Source organism: Geotrypetes seraphini, chromosome 8 (assembly GCF_902459505.1).
Source record: "Geotrypetes seraphini chromosome 8, aGeoSer1.1, whole genome shotgun sequence".
Classification (NCBI taxonomy): Eukaryota; Metazoa; Chordata; class Amphibia; order Gymnophiona; family Dermophiidae; genus Geotrypetes; species Geotrypetes seraphini.
Window position 1 is genome coordinate 133,885,101 of NC_047091.1, and position 20,352 is coordinate 133,905,452.

The 20,352-nt window shown below is 43.5% G+C and overlaps 1 protein-coding gene across 5 annotated transcripts in view; it reads right to left on the minus strand.

Annotated features, from left to right (window-relative positions):
• The window catches only part of CLTCL1 (clathrin heavy chain like 1), a 107,741-nt gene that overhangs the window by 38,836 nt on the left and 48,553 nt on the right, over positions 1–20,352 (minus strand). For all 5 annotated transcript variants that reach the window (XM_033954422.1, XM_033954421.1, XM_033954420.1 and 2 more), the window contains 13 exons: positions 20,012–20,173; positions 19,575–19,688; positions 18,696–18,869; positions 17,055–17,252; positions 16,641–16,841; positions 16,410–16,562; positions 16,126–16,248; positions 9,787–9,924; positions 9,408–9,572; positions 7,323–7,503; positions 3,589–3,752; positions 2,674–2,799; positions 2,212–2,354 (listed from right to left, as the gene is read on the minus strand). In XM_033954422.1, the coding sequence (XP_033810313.1) occupies positions 2,212–2,354; positions 2,674–2,799; positions 3,589–3,752; positions 7,323–7,503; positions 9,408–9,572; positions 9,787–9,924; positions 16,126–16,248; positions 16,410–16,562; positions 16,641–16,841; positions 17,055–17,252; positions 18,696–18,869; positions 19,575–19,688; positions 20,012–20,173 (2,042 nt within the window). The remainder of the gene's footprint in view (positions 1–2,211; positions 2,355–2,673; positions 2,800–3,588; positions 3,753–7,322; positions 7,504–9,407; positions 9,573–9,786; positions 9,925–16,125; positions 16,249–16,409; positions 16,563–16,640; positions 16,842–17,054; positions 17,253–18,695; positions 18,870–19,574; positions 19,689–20,011; positions 20,174–20,352) is intronic.

The window sequence follows — 20,352 nt, forward strand, 5'->3', positions numbered from 1 at the left end:
TCCCCGAGACAGGGGGCGTTGGCCAAACGATCCTGGTGGTTGACGTCCAGGTCGGAGACTCTGAGCCAGGCTAGTCGACGCATGGCTACAGCCATGGCAGAGGCCCGAGAGGTGAGCTCGAAGGAGTCATATATTGAGCGGACCATGTATTTTCGCATCTGGAGAAGACCAGAGATGTGTTGTTGGAATAGCGGGACCTTGCGCTCAGGAAGGTACTTCTGAAGGGTAGACAGTTGTTGGACCAAGTGTTTTAGGTAGAAAGAAAAATGGAAGGAGTAGTTGTTTGCCCTGTTGGCCAGCATGGCATTTTGGTAAAGCCTCTTGCCAAATTTGTCCATGGTCTTACCTTCTCTGCCAGGAGGGGTAGAGGCATAGACACTGGAGCCCTGGGTCTTTTTCAAAGTGGATTCCACTAAAAGGGATTCATGGGGCAATTGAGATTTGTCAAATCCAGGTATAGGGATGACCCGGTAAAGGTTGTCCAGCTTACGGGGGGCTCCCGGTACCGTGAGGGGAGTTTCCAAGTTCTTGTAGAACGTTTCCCGTAGGATGTCATGTACGGGAAGCTTGAGGAACTCCTTAGGAGGTTGCTCAAAATCTAAAGCCTCTAGAAAGGCTTGAGACTTTTTCGAGTCAGATTCTAGTGGAAGGGATAGGGCAGCAGACATTTCTCTCAGAAATTTAGTGAATGAGGACTGCTCCGGTTTAGAGGTGGCATCGGGTGCCGATGGTTCCTCATCAGATGAGGAGGGATCCTCCTCGGTACCGAGGGGAGTCTCCTCCCACAAATCAGGGTCTCTGACCTCTGGTGCATGTCGAGACACCGGGGTGGAGGGCGCGGTGTGGCGAGTCTTGGACAAAGACTTACCAGAGCGCACTGAAACGGTACCAGGGGAGGACGATCGGCGTCGTTCTCGGTCCCGAGAAGAATGCCGTACCACCTGGTGCCGAGAAGGATCCACATTGGTCTGAGAATGAACCACCGGATCGGCGTGAAGTTGTTGAGCCGAAAGGATCGGCATAGAGGTGTTTACCGGTACCGAAGGAGTGGACACCGGGGGCTCGGTGCGGGGCTCGGGCCGGTCTGGTACCGGAAGGAGCGGTGCCAGGATAGAGGGTAACAGCTGTTCAAGTTGTTTCTTCAACTGTTCCTGAAGCTGAGCTTTGAGAATGACCGAGATACGGTCATCTAGGGGTGGCATCGGAACCGCTTTCTTTTTCTTCGGTTCCTTGGATGCCGCTCCACGCCCCGGCGATGAGGAGGCCGATGACGAGGCACTCACCGATATCGGGGCGGAGCGTTTGCGGGACCGGTGCGATGCCGGTAGGGACGGTGTCGCCACCGTAGCTGGAGGGCGCTCGAGGGAAGAGGAAGGCTTCTTAGCCGGCTTACCTGGCGCCAGAGACGCCGATGTGGGGTCGGGCGGTGTCGAAGTAGACGGTGCCGATTTCTGTGGTACCGCTGTCGATGTCGAGGAGTCCATCGCCGACTCGGTGCCGAAAAGAAGAGTTTGTTGGATTCTTCGGTTTTTAAGCGTTCGTTTTTGCAGAGTGGCACAGCGGGTGCAGGAGTCTGCCCGATGCTCCGGACCCAGACACTGCAAACACCAATTGTGTGGGTCAGAAACGGAGATCGGGCGTGCACACCGCTGGCACTTCTTAAAACCGACCTGCGGGGGCATGAAGGGGAAGATAGCCTCCGCAAAATCGAAGTCCGAGGCCTGTATAATGGCAACAGGCCCCGCTGGGGCAAAAACGAAAGAAAAAGGAAAAAATGAAAGTTTTTTTTTTTTTTTTTTTTTTGCAAATCAAAGAAAAAGTAAACCCGAAGGTAAAGAGAGAAAAAATTAGGAAAAAAACGCGAGCGGGAAGGCGAAAAAGTGATTTCAACGGCCGTTGAAAAAATACACGCGTCTTCTTCGCTCCGCGGAAACGAAGAAACTGGTGACCACGCACTCCTCCGTCGGGCGGGAAGGCACTCGCGCACGCGCGGTGCGGCCAACTAGAAACTTCTAGTTAAAAAGGTCCGTACCGAGGGCTCCGTCGGTGACGTCACCCATGTGTTAAGAATATGCTGCCTGCTTGTCCTGGGATAACAGAGATACACTATTACTCATCATCATGGAGACCGACATGGGTACTTGACTATGGCTACTGAACATTTGGTTTTGCTCATAGTATAATAACCTACAGTTCTGTAAATTATCCCACCTGTTCCTCTTCTCCACTTCAGCCACAAGTTCATCAGTTGAAAACTGACCCCTCACAACCATGATCAGATTCTTAATAACATCTTCAGAACAATCCACATCCAGTAGCCCTCCCACCACTGCTGGGATACGACTGGGATTCACCTGCAATGTAAAAGAACATTGTTGGACACTCAAAGGGACCACATTGCTGATGCATCCCAGGAATCCTGCAATACAGAAAACACACACAGAAGCAATTAAAAAAAAAAAGAAAGAGATGGAACCCAGCAGCTTTGTCCAGGAAGCAAGGACATGAAAGAAATGAAGGCAGAGACGGTACTCTAAGAAAACTGAAGTAAATTGCAACACACACAGCTTCCTGGTGAACAAGGCAAAACTAAAAATGCAGGTGTATCCACTAGTTGGGGGGGCGGGGGTGGGGGGGGGGAAATCAGGCACGTTTCTGCTGTTCTGGACTCACCTTCTGCACATAAATCTCAATGTACTTCTGCAGGTTGTTGCGGTAGAGGTACAGAACCAGATCATGCACAAAGTCAAACCTGTCACAAACGATGATTAGTGGTAGCTGGTCTGTGAGCTTGGCTTCCTGCGTGTTTCCAGGGAAAAGAATAAAAGTAGATTAATTCAGGTTACTGGGGGTGCCAGGACAGACTCTTTCAGCCCCTTGCTCAAGGATGGATAGAGGACAGAATCCCTCCTAAACAAGCTGCAGTTTTCTTCTTCAGAAGTTAATAATTCAAGCAAATTCCCAGTACTCATGTCCTGACAAGCCAATATATTCAACAGAATTTCTTGGCAGAATAGAAGTAAGCTGCAGTAATAGTCTGAGGAAGGGCAGAGGAGAGTCACGGCAAAATACTTCCGATTAAAACATATTCTCCAAGCCGATATGATATCGGGTAAATCAAACACTTCCCATTCAAATGGACTCCATCCATACTGTCCTAACATAATAGCGGCCTTACTGGGACAGAACAATAGTCCATCGAGCCCAGATAGTAGCAGCATTCCACGCTACCGATCCAGGGCAAGCAGTGACAACAATCCTGCAGGACAGTGGAGCAGAGCATTAAATTTACCTGCCCATTTGGGAATCATATTGGTCCTCAGGGACTGCATTTAAAAATAATTCCCTATATGCAGCTACTTGCTGACTTCCCAATCCCTTTGCTCAGTACAGATGTGCCCCCTTACTTAATGATTTCAGGGCACAAAGATTGAATGATTGCAGGAAGAACACGTCCTAATCACTTTTTCATACAAAGGGCTTTTATAAACTACATACAAATTCATAGTAGGATCATGCTCCCCCCACCCCAGTATGCGATGACATTAGCCCGACAGCCATACTCTGTAACCAGAGGTCAGAACGTGCCTTGAGAAAGTTCTTCACTCGCTCAGGGTTATAGCAGTTGCTCTCCCGGCAGATGCGTTCCACCTCCTTTATCTGCCCAGTCTTGCAAGCAGCCTGGATGTATTTGAAGTGGACATCAGGGTCTTGGCTAAAGTTTACAATGGAGCCCAAGAAATAGAAGAGCCCTGGGGGAACAGAACAGAACAGATCAACTGTTTACTGCAGAGATAGTTGCCAGCCACATCGGGGACAAAACTAGTCCTCTGAGAGCATATAGAATCTTAAAGAGCCAGAGGAAAAGTATATGGGGAGCTTAAATGACTGCTAAATCACTGCTGAATAGAGTGGATGGGTCATTTTTGGCTTTTATTTCTATCATTTACCGTCACCTTGTTCTCTTCAACAGAGAGGAAAGTGGAATTTCAGTGAGCTTTGGGACAATTTTTTCATAATGTACAATGACACTGCCTCATGCTTGTGACTCCAGTTAACTTCACCAGTTTCCCCTGTCTCTGCTGAGTTAGATCAGTGGTCCCCAACCCTGTCCTGAAGGACCACTACAGTGTCGATTTTTCGGAATTGCCCTAATGAATATGCATGGGGCAGATCTGCACTCCTATCATCTTCACTACATGCAAAGCTCTTTCATGCATATTCATTAGGGCTATCCCGAAAACCTGACTGGCTGGTGGTCCTCCAGGACAGGGTTGGGAACCACCGAGTTAGATGACACTAGAAGTGATGTGGACATCTGTGACACATTCAAAAGGAACATGTGGCATGTGAGCAGGGAGGAGGCATGTACAGAGAGGCATCCTTGTTGCAAATTGAGAATCTTTGGGAGAGACAGCTTTATAGTGGGAGCTGTTGCAGCAGTTTATTTGGGCAGTGTAATATTGGCAACAGAGGGGGCTGGGTTGCTGTCTGCACTTCATCACCGTATCTGAGAAATGTTCAGGGTTGGGGGTCATACTTGGGAAAGCAAGTGATGCTGCTATTTCTGTAGAGCAAGACTCTGATATTTCACCGAAAAGGGTGGCAGGTATAACCTTTACAAGATTTTTTTTCGGGGGGGGGGGAGGGGACACAGAAGCTGAATCAGTCAAAGCAGTGGTTTTCTGCTGAGTCTGTACTGCTTTTACAGAAGTCCACCTTTATGCACTGGGCATAGTGGCCTCAGGCAGGTCCAAGGCTTGCAGAGTGGCCTAGAATGTTGGGGATTTCTTCCCCTTCTAAGAGGCCATGGCCAGAAGTAACCAAGGATGATGAAGTCCATTTGTATGCAGACACAAATTCAGACTGTTTTAGTGTAGTTAGTGGTATGGGAAAACACTCTCTTTTTAGAATTAGTGGGATCACTGGTTGTTGGCCAGAGGTAGATAAATTGCAGTTTTTAATCTCCCAGTATCACAATGCTTCTCAGTGTCTGAGCCAAGAAAGGGACAGACACTCTCCAATCCCCTTGGTCACACTTCCACAATGCCCAAGCTGTCCCAGAAATTACACTAGGCTAGATAAGGAAAGTCAGCTCAAAGCAGTGAAATGAAGGTTAAGACAGACAATATCAAATATATTGAGTTATCAATGAAAAAATGTGAGAGCTAAACCAAAATAAAAAGTCCTAATAAACTTCTAATATAATAAGCATTCAAAAACTTAAGATTACTACTCATCATTTTCTGTTTGTGTGTTCTAATGCAACATGCTAGGCTACGTTTTTAAATTAATAAAAACAAATAGTCCACCGATGAAAACAAAAACAAAAACTGTGGATACAGATGTTCTGGAGATAATTTATTAAACACTGACATATAAAACCATGAAAATTCAATTAAAAAAGTACAATGATAAAAAATACTGTGATAAAAATCCAACCGGACCCTACACGGTCCGTGTTTCGGCGAACACGCCTTCCTCAGGGGTCCAGTGGTTTGCAAACTCACATATAAGAATTGGACTGAAAACAGTCTATTGTCTTTAAACATGTGAGCAAAGAACACCACAGACAAGCTGAAGTAGCAAAAAAATGCTAAGAGCAAACCATTGGACCCCTGAGGAAGGTGTGTTCGCCGAAACACGGACTGTGTAGGATCCGGTTGGATTTTTATCACAGTATTTTTTATCATTGTATTTTTTAAATTGAATTTTCATGGTTTTATATGTCAGTGTTTAATAAATTATCTCCAGAACATCTGTATCCACAGTTTTTGTTTTCATCGGTGGATTGTTTTCACTGTGGATCATTGGGTCTCCCCATTTTTCTGTGTTGTAAAAACAAATAGTAAAATAAATGACTGCTACACTGGTTGCCAATGGAGGTGCGAATAATGTTCAAGTTTGCTTGTATTTGTTTCAAGCAGATCTGGGGACTAGTGCCTTCCTATCTTCTACCACATTTTGTACTACACAACCTCACATGGTTAACCGAAACTGTAACATATTTGCATACCCAAGGATCACCTGCTGTAAATACAAATCCTTTTTGTACAGGTTTTTCATGTTTCAAACAAGCAAACAGCAGTCCTGGCTGGGTAACTACATTAATGGAGCCAGGCTGACCTACGGCGCCTTTCGGAAAGTAATTAAAACTCTACTGTTTGACAGATTCATCTCCTAACCAGAAGCCACACTAAATTTATATTTTCCTTCTGTCTATTTCTTATGTAATATGTTGTACCTTCATTATTTGCATTCTGTAATTCACTGATTGTTCCGCCCTCTTCGATGTGAACCACCTAGAAGTTATCTGACTATGGCGGTATAGAAAAATTAAATTATTATTATCAAAAAAAACTAAGGGCTCCTTTTACGAAGATGCGTTAGCGGCTTTATCACACGCACATTTTAGCGCGCACTAACCCCCGCGCTAGCTGAAAAACTACCGCTTGCTCAAGAGGAGGCGATAGCGGCTAGCATGGCCGGCAAATTAGCGTGCGTTAAAACCGCTAACGGGGCTTCGTAAAAGGAGCCCTAAGAGTATGGAGGCAGAGTGCTGTATTCTTCGGGAGCTGCCCATGAGCATCTGCCGTCCACCGAGAGCAGTGCGGCCCGGCGCTGGATTGCTCTATCTCTGTGCATCTTCTGCCTGGAAGCGATGAGTCAGGGCTGCAGCAGCTGGAAAGCCCAAGCTGATATCTGTCCCATCTGGACTTTTGCCGTTGGGATTATTTAAAATATGCTGAGGCAACAGAGTTGCTTCAGGAAATTGGACTTCTGCCAGACTTATTTGATTTTGTTTTTCAATTTTTTCTTCCAGTTTATGAATTATTTTAAATTTTATTCCATTGTTTTTACCCTTTATTTTTTATTTATTTATTTATAAGTTTTCAGATTTACAGATCAAGTAAACACTTGTACAGAAAGTTGGTTAGACAGAACAATTCTCTCAAGGTATAAATCTTAATACCTTGATGGTTTCTTTTTATGAAATATTCTACATACTTCTCTCCTCTCCACTCCTTCCTGCCCTCTTCTAACCCCTTCCTCTGTAATATCTTTACTTTTTAATAATTGTTTTCTCAGGTACTTTAGCTAGATTGTGAGCCTTCGGGACAGTTAGGGAAGTTCCCAAGTACCCAATTTTATTTTATTGTAACCCGTTCTGGGCTCCTGGGGAGGACGGGCTATAAAAATGAACAAATAAATAAATAAAAGTCTCTGCACATGAGACAAAAAGCACACATTAGTTAGAATTGGCAGATGATGCAGCAACAATACCCTGAATCTCAGTATGGAGCATGGCAGGGCTGATATACCTTCATAGCTCTTGAAAGATTCGAAGAGTTCTACAAGGGTCTGGGTGCCCAGCTGTTCATGGTACTTGGATGCTACCTGCACACAGAGCTGTAGGTTCTGCCGGATGTTGGCATTCAGCATAGCACGCAGGCACTCAACTGAGTCTTCCACAGAGAGTGAGCCAAAGAAGTTAACCAGCCACTGAGAAGGAAAGAAAAAAAGGTGCTAGAAATGTTGGTGGGGGGGGGGGGGGCTGTCTTCCATTATCGGACACATCCTATCTTTGTTTACTAAAGTGGCAAACATCCAGGTCATGTGAGCTCACATTAATTAAAATCCTCTTACACATGCTACCTCCTGCTTGTTAAATTGTGCTCCTCAACTATTCAGCTTCATGACATAAACAAGCAGCTTGATGTTCACAAACTATTCAGAGCATATGAAAAAAAAGTGATTATTGGTAAAATGCTAGAAACAGTTCCAGTTCAGTGGGTTATGAAAGAGCATTCTTTCAAACAATGCACTGCACCTGGATACACACAAAATTACCACACTAAAAGGATAAACAGCAGAGATTAAAAAAACCAAACACACCCCACCACAACAGAACAAGGGAATCCAGAACGGAATCATCATTCTCACAAAAGAATCCTGCTTAGATGGGTTGAATGCATCATTCCACCTCTTTGTCTAGAGCAGGAATGCACAAACCATGGCCTGAACCAAAACTGGCCTACTAGAACATTTTTCCTTGGCCTGCTTCAAACTACAAAAATAGTATTACCTCTGACCTGACACTTACTCAACAGTTGCTCCTGTGATGTTAATCATTCAAGAAGGCATGTGTCAACATTTTACATGTCAAAACGTGGGTAATTTTGAATAAATTGCAACTATTTTAGAAAATCAGCTGCATAGCTAGTGTGGGAGGACTGGAGGTAATTGCAAGATTTTGGCATAAATTTGGTAAGCAGGGAACTTCACTAGCTGATCTGGCCCGAATGCTTGCTCTTCAGTTCCCCTCTTCAGCAGGCTGGCATACATCCATTTGTGTTGGGTCCAAGCTTCTACATATAAATCAATCACCCATGACTCTGGTTACTAACGTGCTTCATCAGAATGAAGCATGTTACAGATCATTTGTACAAATGAGCATTTAGCTCTATATTCCGCCCTTTGCCTCAGACCTCCACTACATCAAGGAGAGACTCTCCACTCTAGATCCTAATCCAATCATGAGACCCTTGTGTCAAAATGTTGCTCAAATCTAGTCTAGAGCAGTGGTAGGCAATGCTGGTCCTCGAGAGCTGGAGCCAGGTCAGGTTTTCAGGATCTCCACCATGAATATGTATGAGATGGATTTGCATGCACTGCCTCCTTGAGATGCAAATCTATCTCATGCATATTTATTGTGGATATCCTGAAAACCTGACCTGGCTCCGGCTCTCGAGGACCAGAATTGCCTACCCCTGGTCTAGAATGTTGCATCAAAATCAGTCAGCTAACTACTTCTGAGCTTCATGAATACCATAGTAAAAGCCTATCAAAGACTCAACTCTTTGATAGGCTGGTATATTAATGCATTCTGCTTCATTTTTTCAATCAAGTTCCTTATATTCAACTTGATATATTTTATCTGTTCTATGTATTACTTCTTTCCCTGCCATGCCGGTATTTTCTGCATTATATTGTAAATGCTTTGTCTTTATCTGTTTTTAAGTCCATTATTCTAATTTGTATTTTATCTGTATCCCTTAAACATAGAAACATAAACATAGAAGATGACGGCAAAAAAGGGCCACAGCCCATCAAGTCTGCCCACTCTATTGACCCACCCCCTTGAGTCTGAGTGCTAGTGACCTTGACTTGACCCTCGTAGGGATCCCACGTGGATGTCCCATTTATTCTTAAAATCGAGCACGCTGGTGGCCTTGATCACCTGCACCGGAAGTTTGTTCCAATGATCTACCACCCTTTCCGTGAAGAAATACTTCCTGGTGTCACCACTAAATTTCCCCCCTTGTATTAGCTCACTTTGTTGTGAACCACCTAGAACTTTTTCGGTATGGCGGTATATAAGAATAAAATTATTATTATTACGTTACCTCAGGATTCAGAAGATGAACATGCACGACTGCACGTTTAATGTCGTAGAGATCAGTGTAATGTTCCAGGGCCCTCTGCAGCAAGCCTGCCTTCTCACACAGCTGGGCAACATGAGCACGGTCATAGTGTGTAAACATCTGGTTTCCTAGGATGGCATCTGCAACCTAGCAAAATAATCTTCTTTAGAATAAAAATTTAGGGCTGAGGTGGCTGTTGATAAGTTTCCATGCACTCAGTAAGAGGACATGCTCTTCTCAAGCAGCACTGAACAGAGATGGGTTTGAACACTAGTGGACCAGGTCAGGTTTTGAAACTATTTAACAGCATGTTTTAAGAGGATAGCAACACTCCAGAATTACTTACAGGTACTACTTATACCTGTGGGGCATGGATGAGGTTCATTTCCAGCAGGCGGGTCTGCAGATGGCCTTCTGTGGGTCGGTTATTCTTCAGAGCATCTAGGAGGAAGGATGTGCACTGCTGGATCAGGTTATTCTCCATGAACACATCCACAATCTGAGATGCATCAGCAAATAAGAAGAGAGTGTCAGCACCCCTGTAAACACAGACTCCAGCCTCACTGTTGTAATGTATCTTTAAAACCATTTCTGCCAACGGAGTCCTGCACATAGCATAACACAATGAAGCCTAAACAAAATCCTTATTTCTTCTTTTGCCCTGAATTTTAGTTGAATTATTGATGACAAACAAAATTACCACACCAAACAGAACATAGCATACAACCATTGTCATCCACTTCTGCTAGAAAAACAAACTACTTCCTCCCTTCTATTATCTGAGTACAACACAGGAAGGACTATAAAACTATATAAGGTTCCCTAAGAGGATGATGCCGGAACATCTGTGAGATTCAAAGTCTTACTCCTCCTACCCAGATAGGAACATGTCTAATAATAATGGTCATATAGATGAATATCATAAAAAATATGTATACAGCAAATCAAAGAGGGTCCATGTCGGAAGGCCCCCTTCAAAGGGTATATCAAAACTTCAACGACAGACATAAACTCTTCATATGAACAACAAATCCCCCCACCCTCCCCCACAAGAACGATTGGAAAGGTCCCAAATACCACACATCACCAGATCAGGGCAATGTATTCAAAATCAAACTTCTAGCTCTATGTGGTAAAAAGCTAATATATAGATCCCAAACTTGTAAAAAGATATTTTTACGTTTAATAGACAGTCTAGCCTCCATCGCTTCCAGAAGCAGAAGACGATGTAATTGATTGCACCACTGCCAAAATCCGGGTGGTGTTATCTTGGAGCTAGCATTGCATGATATGTGACAGACCATATAAGCTCTCTGAAAGAACAGAGTCCGAATTTTCCCATAAATTCCCATCAATTTTAAAAAATAAAGGCTCCTTTTACAAAGGTGCACCAGTGTTTTTAGCACACAGGATTAGTGCGTGCTAGCCGAAAAACTATCGTCTGCTCAAGAGGAGGCGGTAGCAGCTAGCACGTTATTCCGCACATTAAGGCCCTAACACGCCTTCGTAAAAGGAGCCCTAAGAGTTCACACCAAAACAGGAAAGGAAAAAAAAATTTGTCTTTACCTGATTTTTTTTTTCCCCTTGAGTCCTACCAGATTAGTCTAGATGGGTTTTGTCCTTCTACCAATAAATGGAGACAGAGAACCAAGGTTTTTGAGTTCTACCACACGTAGGGCTTAGGACCACACATCTGGAACAGTCTGCCTACATACTGTCACTTCCCCTTGTAGCTACAAACGTTGTTCGCAGACTTTATCTGTCATTACTTCAAACCTGAGCCATCAATGTTAAATTTGCTTATCTCTAAACCTTGAGTCATTAATGTAAAATCCTCTTGCTGTGAGTTGTATTGATTCCATGTAGAAAATTATGGGATTCAAGAAGTTTTATATTGTAGGGCACCATGCAGCTACATGCTCCTTAGCAATTTTCAATAATAAGACAAATGGGAGATCCCACTCAAACATTCCCCCAAAACAGGGAGGGAGGTCTGTAGAAGTTCCTACAGAAATACCCAGATTAGATGCCAAAGATAACCAAACACCTCAAATGAGAACAGGTTATACCAAAATATGAAACTGGGTGGTACTCTGTACTGATCTGGGAGGACTCAAGGAAAAGACAACTAGCAGGGAAGACAAAATATTGGCTTCCTTATTTATTTGGATTTATTAACCACCTTTATGAAGAAATTTACCCACCAGACCAGTCCAGAATGGATGGCTATAAGAGTAATCCTACCTAGTGAACAGGTGTCAAGCCATGCCCCCAAAGGTCACATTCTGATCCAGTCTTTAGTTTGCTCCCCTACATCACTTTAAAGAATTTCTACAGAAAGCAACATAGGGAAGAGATTTTTCTAAATCTCTCTAGAAGGGGTGATGGGGAAAAAGGGAATCCTATGGTGCTTAGAGAAAATATATACCGGTAAATACAACTATGTTATGATTTTATAAATCTCAACCAGACATATCCACTGCAACTCCACCCGCAAACTCACCAATACTCTTGTAACTAACAATCAAATCACTCATGCAAGTGCTAGTATTCTATATCTTACATGTTCAATTGGTTCCTAACTTTTAGTAACCTGTTATAGAATAAAGGGAACAAGCCATACACACCACTGCCTGAAATTCCAAGGTTGTCACCTCAAAATCCTACTTATACAGAATTGAGCTCATGATCCTGCAAGTCAGAGCATCCACTTTTGGTAAATAACTTCTTATTTTCTTCTGAAACTAAGGGTGAAGCTTACCCATGGCTCTTCCAACCTGAAGACTAGCTTCTGGAGATACTACTTTATCAAGATGACAGCTTAAATCACCAGATGAATTAAGACAACTTTGGCAGGTTTACAAATACCTTCTAGAATAGGGTCTTTAGAAGCCCTGGGTGCTGAGGTGAAGGCTCCACAATACTTAAACTCTTCCAGTGCTCAAGATATCAATAGATGGAACAGATGGACTACTGTAAAGTCACTACCTTCAATCACTGTGAACTCTCCTTCTAAAAGAGTCTGCCAACTCAGATTCTGTCCATACCACGAACCACACTTAAACCAGTCGGAATTTATGTCTCCACACAAATAGTATTCACCAACCTTAGCTACTTCTAGCCACGGCCTCTTAGCTTGGGAAGAAATCCTCAACACTCTGCAAGTCTTGGACTTGCCTGAGGCCACTATGCCTGATGCATAAATGTGGCTTTTGTAAAAGCAGTACAGACTCATCAGAAAACCACTGCTTGTTCAGCTTCTGTCCCCCCAGAAAAAATCTTGTAAAGGTTGTACCTATGTAGAGAAGTTCCCCACTATCAGGTGGCAAAATGGCTGCCTTTGACACCCTTTTCGGTGAAATACCAGAGTCTTGCTCAACAGAAACAGCAGAATCACCTGCTTTCCCAAGTATAACCCCCAACTCTGAACATTTCTCAGATGCAGTGCAGACAGCAACCCAGCCCCAATAAACTCTCTGCACAGCTTCCACTATAAAACAGTCCTGTTTAGCTGTCTCTCCCAAAGCTTCTCAATTTGCAACAAAGCTGCCACTCTGTACCTGTCTTCTCACTCCTTTCAAATTTGTCGCAGGGGCACAAATGTCCACACCACATGCAGGGAAACTTTAGACGATGTACTGGTACATAGATGTTGGAGTGATTTTGAACATGTCAATGAAGATCAGATTAGAAAGTTATGTAGTAAACTAGGGTGTAGCAGATGTTCTCTGGATCCATTTCCATCTTTCAAAAAAATCTCCTCCCAGGCTGTCCCTTGGTTAACAGTTATTTTTCTGCATGGGGCATATAGCTCTTACTCCTTTATTGAAAGGCACTGACTTGAAACAGGACCATAAAATTACCATCCGATTGCCAATACAGTCGACTCCGCTTAAGTGCAAGGCCTCCGGACCGCCACGTGCGCTTAAGCGGAGTGTGTGTTTAATAGGAGTACCACTTTTTAGTCAGGTGGTCATTTAGCCAGTATCGGCAGCTACCTGGGGTGATGGTGGCAACAGCAAGCAGTGCTAAGAGGAAGGTGCTGGTGAGTGCTCGGCGTGCTGATGTAGGTCTCCCGTCTATTTGCTGCCTAGGAAAGCTCGTGATGCTGCTACGTTCCAGGGAGGGGGATAGTAAATGCGGTGCAATAAATACAGAGGACCCGTGATGGCATTTAACCAGAGTGAATGTAACGTGAAAGAATAGGGGTGGGACCTATGACATCAGTGCGCATAAGAGGATTGTGTGTTTATCAGAAGTGCAAATATCCAGAATTTATGTCCATTGACTTTAATGTAAAAAAAAAAAAAAAACAACAACAAAAAAATGGGACCATGGTGTTAGGGTCTGGATAACCGGAGCATGTGCTTATCCCACGTGCACTTAGTTGGAATCGACTGTATTCCATTATTAACAAAGATGATAGAGACTATTATTTCCAAAAACTATTTATGTTTCAACAATTTTTATTGACAAAAGGAGAAAGCAGGTACAAACAAAAGATATGAATCAAGCAGTATACAGTAAGAAACGCAAACATGATACAGCACCTCGATTCCACAAACTCCTTCATCAACATTATAAGTAATGATTATATCCCCCCCTTTCTCAAACAACTGTTTAGATCAATTCTCTATTCTTTTACCATCTCAACATGGTTTTCATCCCAATTTCAGCACTGAAACTCTATTAGTTTCTCTGATTTCTAAGGTTCTAAGCTTACATCTCAGAATCAATATGCCATTTTACTTCAATTTGACCTTTCCGCTGCTTTCGATGTAGTCAGCCATGATATCTTGATTCAATTACTCTCAGATATAGGATTAGAAGAAAAAGTTCTAAGCTGGTTTAAAGGATTTCTTACATTAGGCTCTTATGCGGTAAACTTTGAAGGTTAAGACATCTGCTGCATGGACTCCAGATTGTGGTGTCTTGCAGGGCTCTTCGCTGTCTCCAGTTCCTTTCAACATTTATATGACTACATTAAAATACTATAAATTAAGTTCCATCAAAATGATGTTCACTTATGCTGATGATATCTTCATCTTGCTAGAAGTTGATCCTAATTTGAGCAACTTTACAGCTAAAATAAACTTTTGTATATCTAAATTGCAATCGTGGTCACTTCAGGCTCATATGAAGCTTAATGCAACAAAGACAAAATGATTATGGTTTGGCCCCAAAATGGGTAATTTGCCATCTTCAGTTATCCTTAATTCCAGTAATATTTTGCATACAGAATCATCTTCTAGAGTATTGGGGGTTGTTTTGGATTCTTCTCTTTTCAATGCCAGGTAAATAATCTTACCAAAAATGTTTCTTTAGTCTCTGCACGCTGAGAAAAGTCAGTCATCTGTTCCATTAAGATCATTTTGCAGTATTGGGTGCAAACCATTATCTTGACACAACTGGATTACTGTAATTCCATTTATGTGGGATTAAGCAAAGGAAATGAGAAATGGCTGCAATTGATTCAAAATGCTGCCGTCAAGACTGATTTTTGGAAAGAAAAAATTTGATCACCTTATCACCTCTGCTGAGGAAATTCCATTTCAATTGAGAGTTCAATTTAAATGTGCCTGTATAGTCTTTAAAATTTTACATGGACTATTTGTTACTCTGATGCCTTTATCTCCAAACACCATGAGATCTTCGGGCATGAGAACTCATATGAGAATAATTCTCTTTTTCATTGAGAGAAATCAAGTCCATTAGTAAAATTTCATACTCCTTTCCATACTAACTGCAATATGGAATGCACTACCTCCTCAAATTAGATCATGTTTATCTCTTCAAATCTTTCGCAAAACCTTAAAAACCACTGTTTCATCACTTTTTAGGCAATAACTCCAATAAATGTTAATGGATTTTCTTTGTGATCTAATTATGTAAACCAAATTGAGCTATTTTTAGATGATTCAGTATACAAGACTAAAAATTAGATTAGATTAGACTAAATCGCCTCTAATGTCATCTAACTCAGCAGAGGCGGGAAACTCTGTAGTCCTTCAAGCAGTGCTATGCTCTGTGGACCTACTAGCTCTGCAGTGCTCCCATCGCACTCAGTCCTAACAAAGGAGACCTGAGCTGCACTCAATCAGCAGTCTGTCCCCCCAAAAAGTACTGTGCCACTCCCAGTCACAATACTACCAATCTTCACTGCCCTTCTAATGTATCACCCTCGGTGCAATTCCCTCAAGTAGTGGTGGGTAGGTGGCGGGGGGTGAAGGAGACATGGGCCAGAAAGGAGCTCCTTCCTGTTACTATTCCTCCTGTACCATATGGCCGGTTAACACTGTCTTTTTAACTTTTTTAAACAGAAAAGAAGGGAAGAGGCAAATCAACTCCACTGGAGTCCAGTGAGTGGGAGAAGGACCTAGACTCTTCCAGATAATCCCTGGGGTGTAGAAGTTCCCAGCAGTTCTCTGACCATCTCAGCTCAGCTGATCTCCAACTGGGCCCAGAAGCTACCTCATCGGTCTTAATGGCACAGAATGCTTATCACCCTTTGCTGAAGACAGAGAATACCGATGAGCTATTGCTGCATTGGATCTTTTATAGGGCAGAACTCATTTCTTATTCTCCGACTCCATCTGTTGGCTGAATGCTATAACCCATGTGCTCTGACTCGGCTGGTAGAACAAAAAGGAAAGCAATTTCCTCCCACCAAGTGTCACCACTTCTTTTTCCCATTGCTCACCTGACTGATGTTGGCCAGGGGCTCCTCATCCTGCACCAGCATCTGGGCAAACTGCAGCCCTTGGTCAGGGCTGATGCGCATCACGCTCCTTAGCAGGAAGATCCAGTCAGGAGTGTAACCAACCTGCAAAGCACAACAGACCAAAGAATCAGATTCTCCAATAACCTAAGATCTTAGCTGCTTACAGTACCCAAGTAACGTAACTCAGTAGCCTGAAGGGAAGACATACTATGGAACATTATCCAGCAGCAAAGAACATGAGGGAAAATAGGTGCAGTACTCACCTTTTTCGTGTAGAGCACAATTTTCTGGAACTGACCCGTCTCTGCAAAGCACTGAATAACCTTGTTTGGCACATTGGCACGGAGGTAAACACTAAGCGCAAGGGTGGGGTCTACGGCTTTCACCAGGTCTCCCAGCTCTTCCGAGCACTCCAGCTGTGAGCAGACAAATAGCATGAACAAATAAGGCAGCACGTCCTACAAGCAGCAAAAGCTTAGGAGTAGCTCACATACCTTATCTTCTTTCAGCCATTTCTCCAGAAGCTGTTTGCGGCCCTGCTGTAGCACAGGGCGGCAAAGTTCCAGGGATTCAAATACGTTCAGCTGACCCTGGTCCAACAAGATACCAAAGTACTGGAGGAGTGGCGAGGCCTGGCCTGGCTGGGCTGGCACTGTCTGAAACTTCCTGATGGTGTCGCTTGTACGCAGGATTCCCTAAAAGAGAAGCATTGCGTCCATTTGCTCATGGGCACCTGAAATTCTACAGTGTCCCCCATCCAGAGCCAGAGCCACACAGAACTTTGAATGCGACTCCTTGCAAAGCTTGGATCAGCCGATAAACCTATTGGTGTCCACCCCCCCTCCCCCTCCACAGCACTCATACAAGCACAGCTGACTGTGATGGACTCTGTATCAGACATGGGTTACCTTAGGTGCACATGCTGCGACTTTAGCAGCCTCTGCATAGTTTCCTTGAGCAAAGAGAGTGTTAAACTTCCTGGCAAAGAGCTCCTCAGCGCCAGCAAGATTGCTACGGATGGCCATACGAAGTCCTAGGTCGGGGTTCTGCAGCACATTTGTAGCATAGTTCACAATGTTCTCCTCCTCCACACACACAGACAGCACCTGAAGGGAGAGGAAGACAACACAGTGGGATCACTATAGCTGGATACTTGACACTCGGGGAGAGTGGGGAAAGGCTGCCTCCATCATAATGATTTACAGTTACTCTTAGAGTATGAACGAGTGAGTGTTAAATGCAATCAACTCGGGTTCAAGTCCTAGCAGGTTCTCCAGCATCATCCCCGTAGTCGTCTTCAATGTATCCATGCTAGCACTGAAGAGGGTACTACTGACCTCTATGACAATCCCTGGAAGCTACTCTAAAAAGGCAACAATGCTGAATTTTCAGGACAGGACAGTACCTATTGTACAGCCAGTAGCCAAGTCTTCCTAAAACAGAACTGTGTATTATAAAATAGAAGTCTTAAAACTTTACAGATCAATGACAAAACACAAGGTAGCAAATAAAAATCTGTAAACCCATCTCGCTGTCCTTTTGCCCTCCAAGTGTAGTACTGTCAACGTCTTAATTTTCAGTTGGGCATGTCAATTCCCCACAATCCTCTTTTTCTCATGCCTTTTTCAATGGCAAAACCTTTTGCCTCCAGGGGAAGGCTTTTCTGTAAACCCACCTTATTTTGGTGGAAAAAATATTTCCTTCTGTTACTCCTGAAACTACCACCCTCCAGTTTCATACCATGACCTCTTGGCTTTAGAATTTTCCTTCCACTGAGAAACAGAAGTTCTCTCTTGTACACCGTATCTCTATTCACTTTATACTACAACCAACTTCCAAATCATGTCTCTTATTAATGCTCTAGCAGATTATTATTTCATCTGTCTTCCTTTCAGTCCTAGGCAATCTTATGAAAATGGTATGGACATTCAGGAACAATGCAGCTCAAACTCGATGATCATTAGTTCAGGTCAAAGAGAGAACAGATGCTCTGAAGATAGCGCCAGTAGTAAGCTGCTTCTTAAGATAGGAGGATAGTGCATATTGAGAGAGTTTTGAGGAGCCACATAGGTCAATGAGGGCTACCACCGACTCCCAGGCCCTATAACAGGGGTAGGCAATTCCGGTCCTCGAGAGCCAGAGCCAGGTCAGGTTTTCAGGATAGCCACAATAAATATGCATGAGATAGATTTGCATCTCAAGGAGGAAGCGCATGCAAATCCATCTCATACATATTCATGGTGGATATCCTGAAAACCTGACCTGGCTCCGGTTCTCGAGAACTGGAATTGCCTACCCCTGCCCTATAATAAGAAATACTGTTCTAGAGCAGAGCATGCAAGTAGATCATTGAGGAAATCCTGAAAACCCAATTGGATTCCGGCCCTCGAGGACCAGAGTTGCCCATGTCTGTTCTAGACCCCATAGCTAAATAGATCTTCAATTACCAGAGGTAAAAATATAATATGCTACTGAAAACAGAGACAACAAGCAGACTATGGGAACCACCACTATGAAGAGCACTTGGCAGTGATGTAAGGTCAGCTTACCTGCCCCTTCTTGTTCACACCTATAATACCAGAGGTTGCTTCTTGTGGCACAGTTACAAATATGGTATCTGCACTGATACGGTTCATGTAGATGCAGATGCCAGTTTCCAGATCATACATGTGAATGTAGCCATACTTGGTGATGAGATACACAACGCCGTGCTTCGCGCCAATCTGCCAGCAGCAAAAGAGAACAGTGAGAAGCAGCATGAACAGTTTCATGGCACACAAGACAATGCAAGCAGAGATTAGGCAGGAAGATAAGGCTAAATATCTCACATTTCAACACGTTCCTCATCTGACCTGCTGAAAAATAGGACACCACGTGGTCGCCTAAGGGGCATTTTGCATGGGTCTCAAAGGCAGCAAGATGAATCGGACCAGTTTGAGCTTTTAGTCTCCACCATGAATCTCCTGTCTCTCACAAGCACTCATTACTTCCAGGACTTTAAGCTGAAGAATCTGGCCTCACAAATTCTGCAGCTAACTAGACTGTCTCTAAATATTATTGTTTGGAGCTATGTTTTATGTCGAGATCAATGTCCTGCTTAACTTATTATTCAATCCTGTGACAGAACCCTCGTCTTAAAGCTCCTCCTCAAGAGCTGCGCAATACCTTGGTTACCACTGTACTTAGGGTCTCGGTGCTGCTCTCACTGTGAAAACATTTCTCAAAGGTTCTATGAAGTGTTAAAGTGGGTCAACATCAACATGTCCTCAGTCTTTACTGGCCCAGCTCAAAAACATGGTTGCCCCATGCCAGAGAGGCAGTGCTGAACTGGACACCAGCTGAGCATGACAAAGTGCTGTGCCAATTGGTCCCCAACATTTCTACTATACCAACCAATGAGAATTCTACTTCAGCAAGCGCTCCATTACCTGCATAGCAACGGGAAAATCCGTCTGTGCCTCAGGAGGGAAGAATACATCCACAGCTTTCTTTACAAAAGGCTGGTTTCCAGCAGCAGGCTGACCTACTTCTATGATGTGCAGCTGGAGGGGAGAGAGGATAACATCATACATATTGATAGCACACTACCAAAGATGGGAGCAAAGTGTCCCAGGAGCAACATACAGCTAATAGCAAGAGTAAGGAAGAAAGGAAAAAAGGTGGGAAAGAGAGCCCTTGACTGTTCGTTCTCTCTCTATGCAGAATAAAAATAAAATGACCATTACCCAAGGCGAGAAAAAGAAAAACAGGCTTTGTTCAGATAGTGCTATCTAGAGAGGAGGTGGGCAATGAAAATCCAAGTTACATGTTAAACCTGGAAAATGAGGAAGCCTAAGAAAGAGACACAAACATCTATAGATTTTACCTTGCCTCCTCCCTGGTTTCGCACAGCAAAGCAAAAGAGAGTGGAAGGTTTGGCATTCCCCTCAATGTTGAATTCTGTAAATGCTGCGGCATGGCCTTCTATCGGCTGTGAAACTTTCCTCTCTACAGAGTACAGCTGCATGGCACCAACCACTCGGTTTTGCTAATAAATAGTGAAAAGAAAGGCAACTTTAAATGAAAGGTTCTCACTGGCATACTAGCATCTAATACAAAGAAGCAAAGTTAAAATAGACATGCACATCTGACCATCCTAAGTTTCCCCCCCCCAAAAAAAAAAACTCTTTTAACTATTAGGTATGAGAGCATACAGAGGTCAAATCC